The sequence below is a fragment of the Cryptomeria japonica genome, chromosome 3, assembly GCF_030272615.1.
Source record: "Cryptomeria japonica chromosome 3, Sugi_1.0, whole genome shotgun sequence".
NCBI classification, from domain to species: domain Eukaryota; kingdom Viridiplantae; phylum Streptophyta; class Pinopsida; order Cupressales; family Cupressaceae; genus Cryptomeria; species Cryptomeria japonica.
In genome coordinates, this window is record NC_081407.1 from 82,448,228 (window position 1) to 82,463,844 (window position 15,617).

The 15,617-nt window shown below is 34.5% G+C and overlaps 1 protein-coding gene across 1 annotated transcript; it reads right to left on the reverse strand.

Moving 5' to 3' along the window:
• Positions 1–14,751: 14,751 nt before the first annotated feature.
• Positions 14,752–15,258, reverse strand: LOC131873961 (pentatricopeptide repeat-containing protein At2g33760-like). Its single transcript, XM_059217150.1, has one exon. The coding sequence runs from the start codon at positions 15,256–15,258 to the stop codon at positions 14,752–14,754; it is 507 nt and encodes a 168-aa protein (XP_059073133.1).
• Between the last annotated feature and the right edge of the window lie 359 nt (positions 15,259–15,617).

The following is a 15,617-nucleotide window of genomic DNA, read 5'->3' on the forward strand; positions in this document are numbered from 1 at the left end:
TTTCAATTCATGTCATTTAAAAATCAATTTCAACTAAAATCAGGTAAGTGAATCCAATTTCTGCTCAATCCCTTTTCCAATAGGTTTTGATGTTGAACTTATTGAATTTCATTTACCCTAATGTGATGTGTGATAAATGGGTTTGATTCCTAGCTTACATGTTTAAACTAGTCAACCCTATTTTTCAACATTACAAGGATATTAATTTAAAATTAATTTATTTGAGATATAAGAATTGCATCAAAATAAATTAATAATTCTTTTCCCAAACTATCTTAAGACCCCCAATTACTATTTTTGGATAGTGGGACTTATTATTTTTAGTAAGTTTTATTTTGAAAATGGGTCATGACATATTTGGTGACACATAATTGGCATATTATTAACCAAAGGCTGTGGCAAAGTTGTGAGACTGTATTGTACTTATTTTCTATACAATTCATCACTTTATCTTCATATCGTGGAGAAGTTGAGACGTGGTTAAGTATGACATATAACAAGTTCATGCCAATTTAGCTACATATGAGTTATGTGGTCATTACAATCATGCTTCATATCTTGGTTAGGGTGAAACTTTGATGGTCATTCATGTTCATAGATTAGTATTTTAGATTTAAATCATTTTTTTATTATAATGTTATTTTTTTTTCTATTCTTGTCAATTTTTTGTTTCTATCTAAGAATTTTTATTGTATTTTGATTTTCCCATTTTCCCTTGTATCCTTTGTCTAGTATACTCCCTTGAAAACATTTAAAATTCCTTTTCCATCTACAACTAAAATAATTGTTTCCATCCAACTTAAGATTGCATTATTATAACTATCTATTATACCTTACTTCTGTTCATAGTAATAACCAATCTAAGATAATTAGGCTCGTACAATTAGCTCTATCAAGCTCTTCATGCGCATCTAAGTTTAGGCTAGGATATGAAAGCCCTACTAGTGATCTTAACTTGCCATAAACAATGACAACACACTTCAATGATTTGTCATGTACATGGGGTCACTCAAAATTGGATATAGGAAAATTTGTGATAGGGTGGATCACTAATAACTATATTACCATTTTGTGGAATGAGATGGCCCATATAAGTAGTAACAAACTATTCGAGTATTATCATTTTATTGATATATCCAACGTTTTCTCTCTCTCGCTTTTTTTTAGATGACCACAGCAACAAGGTTGATATATCAACATTTTTGTTCTGTCAAATGAAAGTCATATTTATGATGTTAATAAGGTTGTAAATACGATCATTTGTTTTGGAGAATACATGTGAAAAAGTGGATTCACTTCACAATTCTACCAAAAGACTATGGTAGTGGATAAATTGCCGATATCTCTAAAGTTGGCAAATGGCCCACTATCAGTGATTTGAGCAACCCATTGTCATTGACCAAAGATCAAGGATGGGAACTACTACACGTTTGTAATATGCTTAAAGGTTTTTGAAAGGTAGCATAGCATTTTCTACTTGTCAGACCAACAAGTTACCATGTTGTCTACAGTTTCATTCTTTTTCTTGAAGAGCTTCAATGTTAAGAATTTAACAGGCCCATGCTTTATCCATGTTGATAAGCATTTCTACTAAACTTTGTAAAGTTGTGTGCTACCTTTTCTTAAGGAACTTGGCATCGTAGATTGATTCCTATTCATCGTAAGTCCAAATGCAAAATTAGTGAAGGAGTTAAACCATAAGTTTGGTCAGCTCAATGGGTTCATTTGTGAGGTATTTGTGAATACAATTATGTGAAAGCATTGTGCTTTATGCTAGGTTGTGGTGCATCAGCTAAATATAAAACAAGCATTGTTACTCTCAACGAATGACCCATGACTGTTCACATTGAAGCCTAAGGGGAATTAAAATCTTGACATAAATGAGGAATGTACCATCTAATGTGTTCTTATTGGATGTTCTTACCTTAGCCAGGTATAAAGAAAAGACATTGGCACTCAGTCAAGGCTCGTGATTGTTGACATGAGATATAGGTTAATTGTTGCTGTGAAGCTTTCTCAAATTAAGTTGAATAGGTAGATGAAAGAAATATTTAATGATGCCTATGGAATCCAACGAAGAATATGCTTAAGGCAATCAATCATCATTGATTGATTGGGATAACAAGATATATTTCTGAATAAGGAAATCTGATTTTGAAGGACATTTTCTAAATGCAAAGAAGTCAGCTAAGGGAATTGAATGATGGTCAAACGATGCCCTGTTATTTGTGGAATTCACGATACATAAAGGCTCATTGCTAATGGCTACTTTCCAACCTTAAGTTGATGATAGAAATCACAAAAACTGGGTTGCAATAGACACCATATTACACCTTTCAAGACAATAATCCCTTGCTTCTATAAGGAATCTCCTCCATGAGAGTGTCCTATGAACTAATAATGGAACACATATAATGGAACACATATAATGGAACACATTTTCGAAAGAGGTTATTGCAACAAATTTAACGAACAATAATAACAATGTCTTTCCAATGTCATGTGCCTTTAGAATACCGGGCTCTCCTCCACTTTCATTTTATTGTTTATATTGTAATTCTATAGAATAATGTACAGTCTGGTATCAACAAATCCCTCTAACATAAGAACAGAAGGGGTCAATTAAGACAATAGAAGACAAAAGAAAAAGACATGGCTGGTATGAAGTAACCTATTTAACCTAAAAGTAGGAATCAATGAAGGCAATGGAAGGCAAAAGTGATGATATGGCGCAAACGATGGTATTTATATTAGTTTGACAGATGGATGAATTTTGCTTTTGTTATTTCGACTGAGTTATTTAAAGTGTCTTAATCTCGGTTATTTATATTAGTTTGACAGCTACAGACCTTTGATCTGCTGCAATTACATCCACTATTTATTTGGCATTTTTGTGACAGCTTCTTTCTGATGTTTGGCTGTAATCTGCTGCTTTCTAGCTAAAAGCTTAATTCAATATACCAAAAACAACTTGGCGCACTATCAATTGCCATCATCCGTTGGAGATTATAATCCCAAATGCTCATTTATATCTGCCTGTTGCAATTAACTCCGTATCCTCCTGTCTGCCATCATATCTGCAGCACTAACACAAACATTTAAGACAAGCATTCAAGCAGACTTTCTTTGGATTTGAAAAGATTTTCTATTAACTCCTCCAACATGTTGATTGTCGAGTCACATGTTCTTTTTGGTCAGTTCAAAAATATATATTTATTTTGTTCATGCTCTATCTCCTCCGTAGTGTGTAGGTGGTTTATATAATATTTGAATCATACTTCACTCTTTTAGAGTCCAGCTCCACAGAGCTGTTAGAAGTTGAGTATGTATCTATCGATATAAATGTATCAACCGTAAGTCTGTCCAATGAAATGATGTATAAATGATGTATGAGACAGTTAATGTGTGACTGAAGAAGGTTGTCATTGTCAATGAGTTGAAGCTCTGTAATGTTTTTATTGATGAATATAAATTTCATTTTAGATTTTATATATCTGCTCCCTCTGCTACCAACACCATCATTGTTTGACATCATTCCTATCCCTGTGAAAGCCAGCATGACATAGAGCACTAATGTTGCATTTGACAATAGAGAACGCATGTTAAACGTTGGGTGATCATAAGCCTCTTTTACAGATAATTGTAGCCAACTGCTAAGATTTAGATTTTGAAATCATAAACTTTTATAAGGTGGTGGCAGAGAGCACTAATGTCGAGCACTTCAAACTTCAAAGGGTCTGTATCACATGCAATCGTGGTTATCCAAGTACGTTGGCAGTGGCAGATATTAACCAAATGTGACTAAAATTGAAAATGAATAGCTCGTTCAAGCATAATGCAGTCCAACCATAGGAGAGGAAACAGATTTTAGAATCTGTAAAGTTCAAATTTAGAAATCTGAAAGAGGATCTAACATGGAAATCAAAAAATGCTACCTTAAAACTTCATGAAAATATCGGCAAGGCTAACAGACTAATTAAAACAATCTTAATGCTATCAGATTTCTACAGTCCATGTTATAATTTTTTTGATGCTTTTGGATTTGTATGTAATTTTTATCATCAATCAAATTCAATCTGATAGCATCAAAAGAATTATAGCATGGGTTGTAGAAATCTGATAACATTAATTGATGTCCTTCATGAGAGGTAATTATCTGTGAAATATCAACAATTAGAGATGATAAAAAAATTTCACACAATTGAATCCAGAAACATGAAAATAATTAGAACAACCTTAAAAAATAAACGATACTCTGATAAAGCCAATACAAAATCTACAGTATAAACTCATTAAATAGTAACCAATATGAACATACTTGAAAATAAATAGATCATTGAAACATAATGTAGTCCAAATAATGCTACCTTAAAACTTCATGAAAACAACAAATTTTAGAATCCCAAAAGTTGACATCTAGAAACCTAAAGTAAGATCTAGCATGGAAACCCAAAAATACTGCCTTATAACTTCATCAGGTAGAAATCCCACCTTATTTTATAAATCAGATCTCATAAGAGGCATCAAAACAATTTGGGATGTCAATTCCTATTTTTTACGATCATGTATTATGTTCATTTCGAAATTTGTGCTATCTCACTGATATATTAACCTTAACTCACTCCATTTTAGTTAGGATGTTGTAGGATTCGACGTTTGCTAAAGTCAGATTTTCAATTAAGAGTGGCTAGCAATTTGTGAGATGTAAAAATGCATACAGCAGAAAAATAACAAACATTACATTATGAACTGTAGAAACTTCACTAGACCACAAAACCTAACCTGATTCATAAAGGAACTAAATTTTACAAAAAGCCGTGATAGAATTTTGACCCAGATAAACCGACTGTAATAAAAATTGAAGGGACTAAAAGCACAAATAGCCGGATTGCAATAGTCTACCTGTGATCCATAAAATTAATATCATGAAACAAATTCGCCTAAACATATATAATTCTTATATTCTATGACTTTTACCAAAATTTCACATTCACAAACTGATTTGATTCAGTGTAAATTTGTTTACAGATTTCCTGATAACTTTTTTATCAAAATTTCAAATGATTAAAATTTCTTTGTGGGGTATCAATTCATGAAGAAGGTGTCTTCTGTTCAGGGTCTGGTAAGGAGGAGGGTGATGAAAACTCGCCTAAGCAATGTCTCTGGTGTTCTGTTTTTTTGTCTCTGTTTGATGTTGGCCCTCGGTTTCGATGTGTCCTGTCGATTGGTGGGACTGGTTAATTTGCCCCTAATTTTTTTTATGAGGTTATGTTCTCTGTGTTTTTTACTCTCAGAACATTTTTGGTCTCTTTGTGCTGTTTTTGTTCTGATATTCTAGTCCATGTATACAATATTCCATTAATCTAAGCTTGAGAAACTGGAAGTTTTATTGAACCTCAAACCCTAATCTTGCATATGATATTCCGTGAATAAAAAGAAAACGAAACCTTTCTGATGGATTAATTTGAATAAAAATGGTTTTTAGGAGAATTCTATATTTGGGTATGATAGGGAAGCAAGACGGACAAGTGAAAATAGAGGAAAGTCAGATACACATGAGAGATAATAAATAAGGGCAAGTAAAAAAAATTAAAAGTTTTATTTTTTTTAAATAGAAAATCTGATCTTCACGTTTTCGTTCTGATTTTAACTTTGATAAGTTAATTTTTATTTTTAAAAGTCATAATTTTACATATTAATGTATTATAATGTAAATTCTATTGAAATCTAGATATTTTTTTAAAAATTATATAATTAAAATACTAGATTTCAATTACACTTAGGATTAAAGTTAGGGTTAGTCCGATGGATAAATTTAATATTATTATATTTAAAGTTAAAGTTGAATTATAGTTACAATTCAATTAAGGTTAGGGGTTAAGGTTAGGATAGGGTTAGTGTTCAATAAGGGCTCCGTTTACATGTTACTTCGTTTACATGTTACTTTTCAATTTGAGTTAGGATATAGTAAGGGTCGAAATCTTGGGATTTAATTAAATTTAAGATTAGGGTTCATACCCTAGGAGAAATATTTGATTTAGGATTAGGGTAAAATAATGGTTTGAATTGAAATAAGGTTAGTGTTAAGATTCAATTAAGGTTACTACTTAGTTTTAAATAGGATTTCCGTTAGTGTTAGGTTTAGGTTCAACCAGGGAAACTAGTTTACTTAGGGTCAATTTTATTATAATTTTATTATGTTTTCTAATTATATTATGATTGATACTAACATATATATATTTAATAATTTACATTAATTAATATATGCACTCAATAGAAAGAAAATAGAAAGGAGGAATCTTCATCTAGATGTGATAACATAGCAAGATAGACCTTGTAAAAATTATTATCCAATAAAAAAACCTACTCTTCTGTGTTTTGCTTCTGATTTTAAGTCTTAATAATTTGTATCGCACTAATATTCGTTATACATCTCTTTGTCTATTATGTATTTCTAATAGACTAATAACATACTCAGTTATCAGATTGGTAAGCTTAAATGAAATCTTAAAACACACAATCAAAAACTCTTGCATGTGTACACTAACCATTTAAATTCAATACGCAAAATCACTGAGCGAATTAAAAGTTTTGGTTATTGAGAAAACGTGGAGAACTTATAAAATATGCACAAAGACATGAGTTAGTTTAGATATATGGATGTTACGTGGCGTACATCATAATCTGAATGAAACGGATATCATGTTTCAACAAAATACAATCTCATTCATTGTCTAAACTTGGATAAAGGCGCTATGTAGAATCACTTTTAGCTATTTCATTATCTAACTGCACAAAGACATGAGTTAGTTTAGATATATGGATGTTACGTGGCGTACATCATAATCTGAATGAAACGGATATCATGTTTCAACAAAATACAATCTCATTCATTGTCTAAACTTGGATAAAGGCGCTATGTAGAATCACTTTTAGCTATTTCATTATCTAACCTTTGAGCGACCACTCAAGATTCTGGTGTCTTTTCTTGCAAAGGCCAAAATAAAAGAAAATTGTAAGATAACTCTCCACCATCACACCATAGAGAAAATAATTCTAAGATTCTCAACTTGTATAACATGATTCCTATAAAACCCACTATTCTCTCTTCTCCTTCCTCCATATACATGACCTTGAATTAGTAAATATATGAATTTTGTAATACAATCCTTTTTGAGAAAACTATTAAATACATTAGAAACAAAGGAAATATAATACTCACCTTTGTTAGCTTCCATGTTGCGGACACACTTCTGGAGCTTGTCTTCTCTGTGCATCTCTCTACAGTTGGTATTTTTCATTACATTCAAAGAACAAACCAACCTACACACTATAGTAGAATGAAATGTAGAAGAAAAGAAAAACGAATAAATAAATATCATTCTAATATTAAAAAGGAGCAAAAAATGAACTCAAAATGGAAAGGCTTATTCATTCACCTGTATAGTTTTCTTGTTCTATTGAAAGTTTTTATCGTAGTAGTGTTGTGATGTATTCACACATCGCCCCATTGCAAATGGGGACCCCTACTTTTTTTTGCTTTTTGGGGTTCGCCTTCTAGGAGTTTAGGGTTCATTTGTTAGCCTTTGCATTTTGAGTGTCAGCAGGGGATCAATAGGATGACAGGCTTTGCTTGTGCGAGGTAAGTCTTTGGGGCCCCAGAATTAGGGTTTCTTTGAGAGTCTTCCTTAGGGCCTGGTTTTGCTCTTGTTGCTAATTGTGTCTTGCTTGGTGAGTGAGTATCATCCTTGAAGGTTTGAGTTAGGTCGAGTTGGTGAGTGATGAAGTCTAGAATGTCATCTTGATCTTCAAATGCCCTGAAATTTGGCTAAGTCTGGAATGCCCTAATCCTAAAATTTGGCTAAGTTTGGAATGTCCTGATCCTGAAATTTGACTAAGTCTGGAAAACTGAAGAATCCTCCAAAAACTAGATTTTGCAATATAACTCCGGGAGGTCCGAAACCACTCTCAAACATCCTAAAAGTATATATGGAATATAACTTAAAGTATTTTCTTATACTTAAATGTTATATTCCATAAAATGATCCTGACGGAGAGTTCAAAATGTCAAATTTCGCTCCTGACCCTTCCAAAGGGTCCAAAGCGAATTTCGCTCCTGACCCTTCCAAAGGGTCCAGAGTGAAATTCTCCATAAGACATTCTACTTTGACCAAAACCTAGAACTAACGCATTCCTAGGCTTGAATGAAGGCAAAAGCACTTGTTTGAGTGAAGAAATGCGAAAAAATGAAGTCAGGATCATGGCCTAAGGTGATTTTCGCTCCTGACCCTTCCATAGGGTCTAGAGCGAAATTCATATTTCCTCTATTTTTTTCCTTAGCTTGGCCAAGTTTGTAGACTTTTGAGGCATAATTGAGAAGGTCTGATGCAACTTTGGCTTGGAGAGGAGATTTTAGACCTTGGGATGATGGATTCTAGCCTGGGAGAGGAATTTCGCTCCTGACCCTTCCAAAGGGTCCAGAGTGAAAATCCTTATAACTCTCATTTTCCTTCCTTGTTTTGGATGGGCATTGGTTTATTGGGCTTTGTGTGTGAGTATTGATGTGTTCTTGCCTTGAGAAGTGTTTTGAAAAGTGAGGATCTTGTCCAAAAATAGGAATTTCGCTCTTGACCCTTCCTAAGCGTCTAGAGCGAAATTCTTGATAAGCCTCATTTGCTCCCTTGTTTTGGATACCAACCTTGTTCCATGGGCGAATTTGGGAAGGAAATAACATGTCTCTGCCTTTTGAAGTGATGGAATGTAAAAATGTGAAGGATTTTGGCCAAGATTAGGAATTTCGCTCTTGACTCTTCCAAAGGGTCCAAAGCAAAATTCACTATAATCCTCATTGGCTACCTTGAATGGGCCTAAAACCTGGTTCCTCAAGTGGAAAACAATCTATATTTTCCTCCAAGAGAAGATTGAAGTTTGAAAAATGAGCAATTAAAGCCTAAATCAAGATTTTCGCTCCTGACCCTTCCAAAGGGTTCAGAGCGAAAATCAACCTAAGACTCATTTCTTGCCTTATTTGACCAAATTTTTATTTGCAAGGCATTTTGAAGGGAAGATTAGACATGTTTGGACATTGGAAATGTTTTGAAAAAATGAAGGATTTTAGCCCAAAAGATGAATTTCGCTCTTGACCCTTCCAAAGGGTCTAGAGTGAAATTCCTTGCAAGCCTATTCTTTTGACCTTGTTTTGGCTTAAGACCTTATCCCTTGGGTGAAGAATGATGTTTAGTTTCCTCTTGAGGTGATTTTGAGTTGGAGAAATGAAGAATTAAGCCAAGAATGAGATTTTCGCTCTTGACCCTTCCAAAGGGTCCAGAGCGAAAATCCTCCTAGACCTCATTTCCTTCCCTATTTGACCAAATTGTGATGTCCAAAGCATGTTGAAAGGGAAAATGGACATGATCTTTCCTTTGAGAGTGTTTGATAGAATTGAGGAATGAGGGTTTTAGCCAAGAAAGGAATTTTCGCTCCTGACCCTTCCAAAGGGTCCAGGGCGAAATTCCTTACAAGCCTACTTTTTGACCTTTCTTAGGCTTAAAACCTTGTTCCTAGGGCAAAGAAAGGTGAGATTATACCTTGCAATGAAGTTTCAAGTTGAAAGAATGATGATTTTTGGTCAAGAATGAAATTTTCACTCCTGACCCTTCCAAAGGGTCTAGAGCGAATTTTCTCAAAACTTATCGTTTCCTTCAAATTTATGCCAAGACTAGTGTGGGTCAAGATTAGAGGTGTCTTTAGGCATGTCCTTGAATGGTCAATAATTATCAAGTTTGAAGGAATTGAGCCAAATGATGAAAATCTCTCTTGACCCTTCCAAAGGGTCCAGAGCGAATTTTCTCTAAATCACCTTTTTTCCCAATTTTGTGCCAAGCCAAGTGCTGACTAGGGTGAGTTTTGATGGGAGAGGTCCTCAAGAATGACTTTGACTTAGCAATGATTATCAAACTTGAAGGAATTGAGCCAAAAAAAATATTTTCACTCCTAACCCTTCCAAAGGGTCCAGAGCAAAAATCTTAAAACCACCTATTTTCCTTGCAAGTCTAGTTAAACGTTAGGTTTTCATGGCTTGGATGGGTACGAGGAGAGGTGTTCTTGCCCTGTTGAAGTTGATTGAGGAAAACTAATGAAGGAGTAAGCTCAAGTCAAGATTTTTTCTCCTGACCCTTCCAAAGGGTCTAGAGCGAAAATCCCAATTCCACCTATTTTCTTTGCAAGGCAAGGTAAAATTTTGATTTTTATGGCCTAGAGAGGAGTGAGGCAAGGTGTTCTAAGTCTTGGAGGTGATTTGAAGTTGAAAGGATGAGGAAATAACCCTAAAACAAGATTTTTGCTCCTGACCCTTCCAAAGGGTCCAGAGCGAAAATCCTAAAATTTACATATTTCTTTCAAATTTATGCTAAACCATGCCTAGGCCAAGGTGAAAGATGCCCTTGAGATTGCCCTTGAGTCAATTGTTGTCTCTAGAAATGATGATTTTGGGCTAAAGGAAGAAATTCACTCCTAACCCTTCCAAAGGGTCCAGGGCAAAAATCCTTCAATCACCTTTTTCTCCTTGCAAAATCAAATCAAACTTAGGTTGGATGAGAGAAGAGAAGTGTTTCCTTGCCTTGTGAAGTGGATTGAAGTTGAAATGATGAAAAAATGAGCTACAAACAAGAAATTCGCTGCTGACCCTTCCAAAGGGTCCAGAGCAAAAAACACTAAAACCATCCTTTTCTCCAAATTTTGTGCTAAGTCAGGCCTGGACTAGGGTGAGAAAAGCTATTTGGAATGCCTTGGAAAGTTGTTTGACCTTCAAAAATGTGAATTTTGAGCTAAAGTTGGAATTTCGCTCTTGACCCTTCCAAAGGGTCCAAGGTGAAATTCTTATAGGGTCTGTTCCTGGAGAAAATCTTGGGCAAGTTTCATGTTAATATCTTTTTGTTGATGATTTAAGTTGAAAATGCTATGTTGAAATGAATTTATCATGTGTCCTTAATCATCTTTTGGCTTGTTTTGGCAAATGAAAGAAGACCAGGTTAGGATAAGGATGACCTTTTCCAGCCCAGCATCAACAAGGATGACCTTCTCCAGCCCAGCATCAACAAGGATGACCTTCTCCAGTCCAGCCTCATCAAGGACGACCTCTTCCAGTCCAACATTTGAAGGAAAGACAAGGTGGCATCCCAATCATCACTCCTCCAGTCAGGTTGGTCCACTTTAGCATGTCTAGATTCAATGTACCTGACTCATGGGAGATGGCACAAACTTCGATGTACCTACCCTAGTTCTCCATTGGTCGAATATTCCAAAGAAGACATGTGTCCAAATAATGCAATTATTTCATTGGCCAGAATTGAGTCTTTGTAACAAACTCTAATTAGGGTTTTCATTGTAAAATCTTGGCCATTGATCTTAAGTTGATCTGAGCCATTGAATTATATTGAGGGCACTATATAAGCCCCGACTCCTCATTTGTACTGGAAAAAGAAAAGTTCATATCAAGATTCATTTGTCTTATTTTTCTTTTCATTTAGATTATTCCACAAATTACCTATCATTTTACTAATCTCTCTATCCTTTCCAGGATGCAATGCTTTCAATTTTGTATGCTGCTCAACAAAGAAAAAAGTGTAGCCACTCTTATTTGGTTTAGGATGATCAAGATCCCTTTTCTAATTTCACTCCCATTATTATGATTTTTCATGTAACTAGATAATTCTGCGAATTGTTTTCTAAAAAATCTTATAACACACAACTTAATTTGTCTGAGCCAATGACTATAGTAACAAGAGAAATTAAGTAGTGTATAATAAACTCCTTAATTTATCTTGTTATCGTGGTTGTTGGATCAGAGAAATCAACTAGTGTATTGTTGGATTTTCCACAGAACAGTTTACAGAAGTACATAATTACTAGAATAATCATAATAAATGGGGATACTTCTTTAGGGGTTCACAAACCAAAATAGGAGTGATTACACTTTTTTCTTTGCCGAGCAGCATACAAAATTGAAAGCATTGATATTGGAAAGGATAGGGAGATTAGTAAAATGATTGGTAATTCGTGAAAAATCTAAATGAAGAAGAAAAATCGGTAAGATAGAAATGAATTCTGATATTGACTTATCTTTTTCCAGTACATAATTAGTCTTCTTTGTTAATTTTTAAAGCTAAAAATAAATGCTTTTGTGCGTCCTTTCTTAATATTTTATCCTTGTTTAATATATCAGGTTTACGAGGAGCTTGCATTGAAGGATAAAGAAAGGTACAAAAGTGAAATGCAAGAATACAGAGAAAAAAAAAAAAGTCCCATGACACAGAAGTATTGATTGCTAGAAATGAAGGAATAATTCAACAATTGGGAAATCAGCATGGACAATAGTTTGAATGCAAGAGAATTTCCAGTATTAAAATTGAGAGAATGAATCTCCAACTTGCCAATCATTCTTGTTTTTGTGAGCATTGGCAGGACAATCATCAATCTGATACGGAAACAACAAGAAGCTTTAAGTTGTCCATGAACATTTCTTAGCTTTGTTGGTAAACAGATTTGTTGCTTTAAGAAACTTTCTTGAAAAACTCTGTTTTGCCCTGTAATTAGCAACAAAGCGTTCACAACAGTTGAAGAATCACAAAAACAAAAGAATGGTAATTCTTCTCTGCGTTTGAGAGGGGCAGCTCCCTCGTATAATTGGGGTATTTGGATTTTTCAAAAATTTAAAGAACGAACAATAAAGAAAGATTGAACGCCATACAAGGTATGAATCTAGTTTAAAATAAATTCCATATAATCAAGTTTGAGATACCACAACTTGAAATAATCTTCTTCACATTCAATGTTAAAGGGAAAGCATTAGGTAATCATCAATTAAACATAAGAACATTGACAATAACCCATGAGAATAAGTTGAACACACATCCAAATTGATCTCTATTGCTTAACTTCTCGAATAATACTATTCAAGTCTCTCATACAAAGCTTGTGAAAAGTGGAATCGCCTATATTGAATAATAATGAGGTATATATAGGTGAAGTGGTAACCACATGAGGTAACTACCCTAACCACCTTTATAACTACTTTATAACTTCCTCAACTACTTGAAATAACTTCCTCAACTTTGGGAGAAATAACTTCTTAGAATAACTACCCAAAATGAGGACTTAGGATAACTACCTCAAGTGACTACTTCTAGTAACTACCCTTTTTTTGAAGACAAGTTAGGATAACTAACTTTTGCCAAGCTCAAGCCCAAAAGCTAATTTTAATTACAATAAGTGACTTAGGTCACTTTTAAAAAGATCAACTTGAAACATTAAAACATTAAAGTTAGGACCAATGTAAGGTACTTATCCATCTCCATCTTCTTTATTGATCTTCGTGACCGTCTCATCATCTATTCATCTTTATTGACATCAAAAAGTAGTTTTCGCCAACAAATATTCTTCAAGTACATATGTGCTTCAACTATCCCGTTAAGCATATTTGGCTTCCATGAATACACATTCTTCCAGAAACCAAGCATATTTGGCTTCCATGAATACACATTCTTCCAGAAACCAAGGAGTCTTGCATCAATGTGACTAACTTATTTCAAAATACTGCATATTTTGTTCACATTTCCCCATAACCATCTTAACATGACATTAAAGTGAGAAGAGTTGAATGTATTCGCTAAATGATAAATTTATATACATCTATACATTCTTTGTCACATTCTATCAATACTTCCTGCACTTCTCTTTATCTCCACATCAGCAAGATTCCGGAAATTGACTTTGGGATTTTTTTTTACATATCTTCTCATAAGATTTTAAATTCATTCTAATATGTCTTTTGTGTGCAACTTGTTATTATTTCATTTTCCTCCATGAGATGACATGTTTTGGAGGCATTTGTCAAATGGATATTTTCTATGCAAATTCTTTCACGGCTTGTCCGGTGTACTTCAGTGGGTGTCCATACCATGAGCATGAAATAATGTTTCTCTCAAGCATCCTTTTGAATAATTCATGATGCCATGTCTATGTTTGTCATACTACACACATGTCAACCAATGCCTCTCCTTTACTTTGTATTCTTGGGTGACAATGTTGATTGCTAGGACATAGTTAAAACTAACATCTTTCACAGGCAATTTAAGGAGTATTGGCAATGTTTAACTCTTTGTTCTCCCTCTTCATCCACGTTATGGTATGTGTGAGAATCTTTACTTTGGCAACCTAGGAAGAGTTAGCAACTTGTTGACAAAACCAATATGCCACCTTGAAACCTTTTCTTCACCTTGTCTATACTTACATTCTTTCCTTGTGCTATTACAAAAGTCCAGTTTTAACAAAGGCAAAAGGATGCTAGCAGAGGTTACAGAATTTGTCTTTACACCCGCCAATTGCATCGACTTGAAAATTTCTAAAGACTTTCTTTTAACAGACCGATTTGTGCATATCCTGCAATCTTTGGTTGTCATGAGACCACATTTCTTTGATGTTTTTCCTTTGAAGATGCTTTAGTGCATGACCATACATTGCTATGAAGACGTGAAGAGCCCTACGAAATGATTGGGAAATGCGACATTACCTCTGCAAATTGCATTTGTTTGAAAGTTTTGAAATCTTTTTCAACATCTCCATTTTGCGCACTCTGCAACTCAAACAACTCATTCATTTTTTTTTATATTCTTCCACACTTTGCATTCATATCGGCCAAGGTAATAGCAACTAAGTCATTCGATGATGGACGTTCACAGCCTACTCCGAACCTTAGTACTGGCGTAGAGGAACGCTGGCAGAAGTTGTTGAATTTGGACTTGAAAATTGCATATGCTTGAATATCTCCAAAGCTTTATCAACAAACCCATTCTGTGCATATCCAGCGACAATTGCAGTCCATGAAACCACATCTTGTTGAGGTATACCGTCAAACAATTCATGTGCCTTCTGTAGATTTCCACATTTTGCATACATGTCTATCAAGGCTGTCACAACTATAACATCTGAAGAAAATCCATCTTCAAATACTTTTCGATGGATTTCCATACCCTCGTCCAAGGCTCCCATTTTGGTGCACGCAGGGAGGATGCTGGAAAAGGTTGCTGAGTTGAGCTCTACATCTGCCAACTGCATTTTCTTAAAAATCTCTAAAGAGTTTTCCACAAGGCTATTTTGTTCATATGCAACAATCATAGCAGTCCATGAGACAACACTTCGTTGAGTCATTTTGTCAAACAACTCGTATGCCTTGTGTATGCTTCCACATTTTACATTCATGTTCAACACGGCATTTGCAGTTGCTTGAAAGTTTCTAAAGAATTTTCGCCAATTTTATTTTGTGCATGTCTTGCAGTCATCGCATTTCATGAGATCACATCGATTTGAGGCATTTTGATGGGTGAACGTAACCTGTTCGAAAGCTTCCATTTTGCGTAGGCAGAGAGGATGGAGACAAAGATTGTAGAGCTCGGCTTCGCAACTGTCACTTTAAATTTTCTTGATGGTTACCAAGTTGGTTTTACTGAGTGCATGTAGTTTCAAAGAAATATAAGAATCAGTTATGATAACTAACTCTTCCTTGAAAAATGCATATGTGCTTTCAGAAGCTTGCACAACTTTTCTCAATCATGGATGAA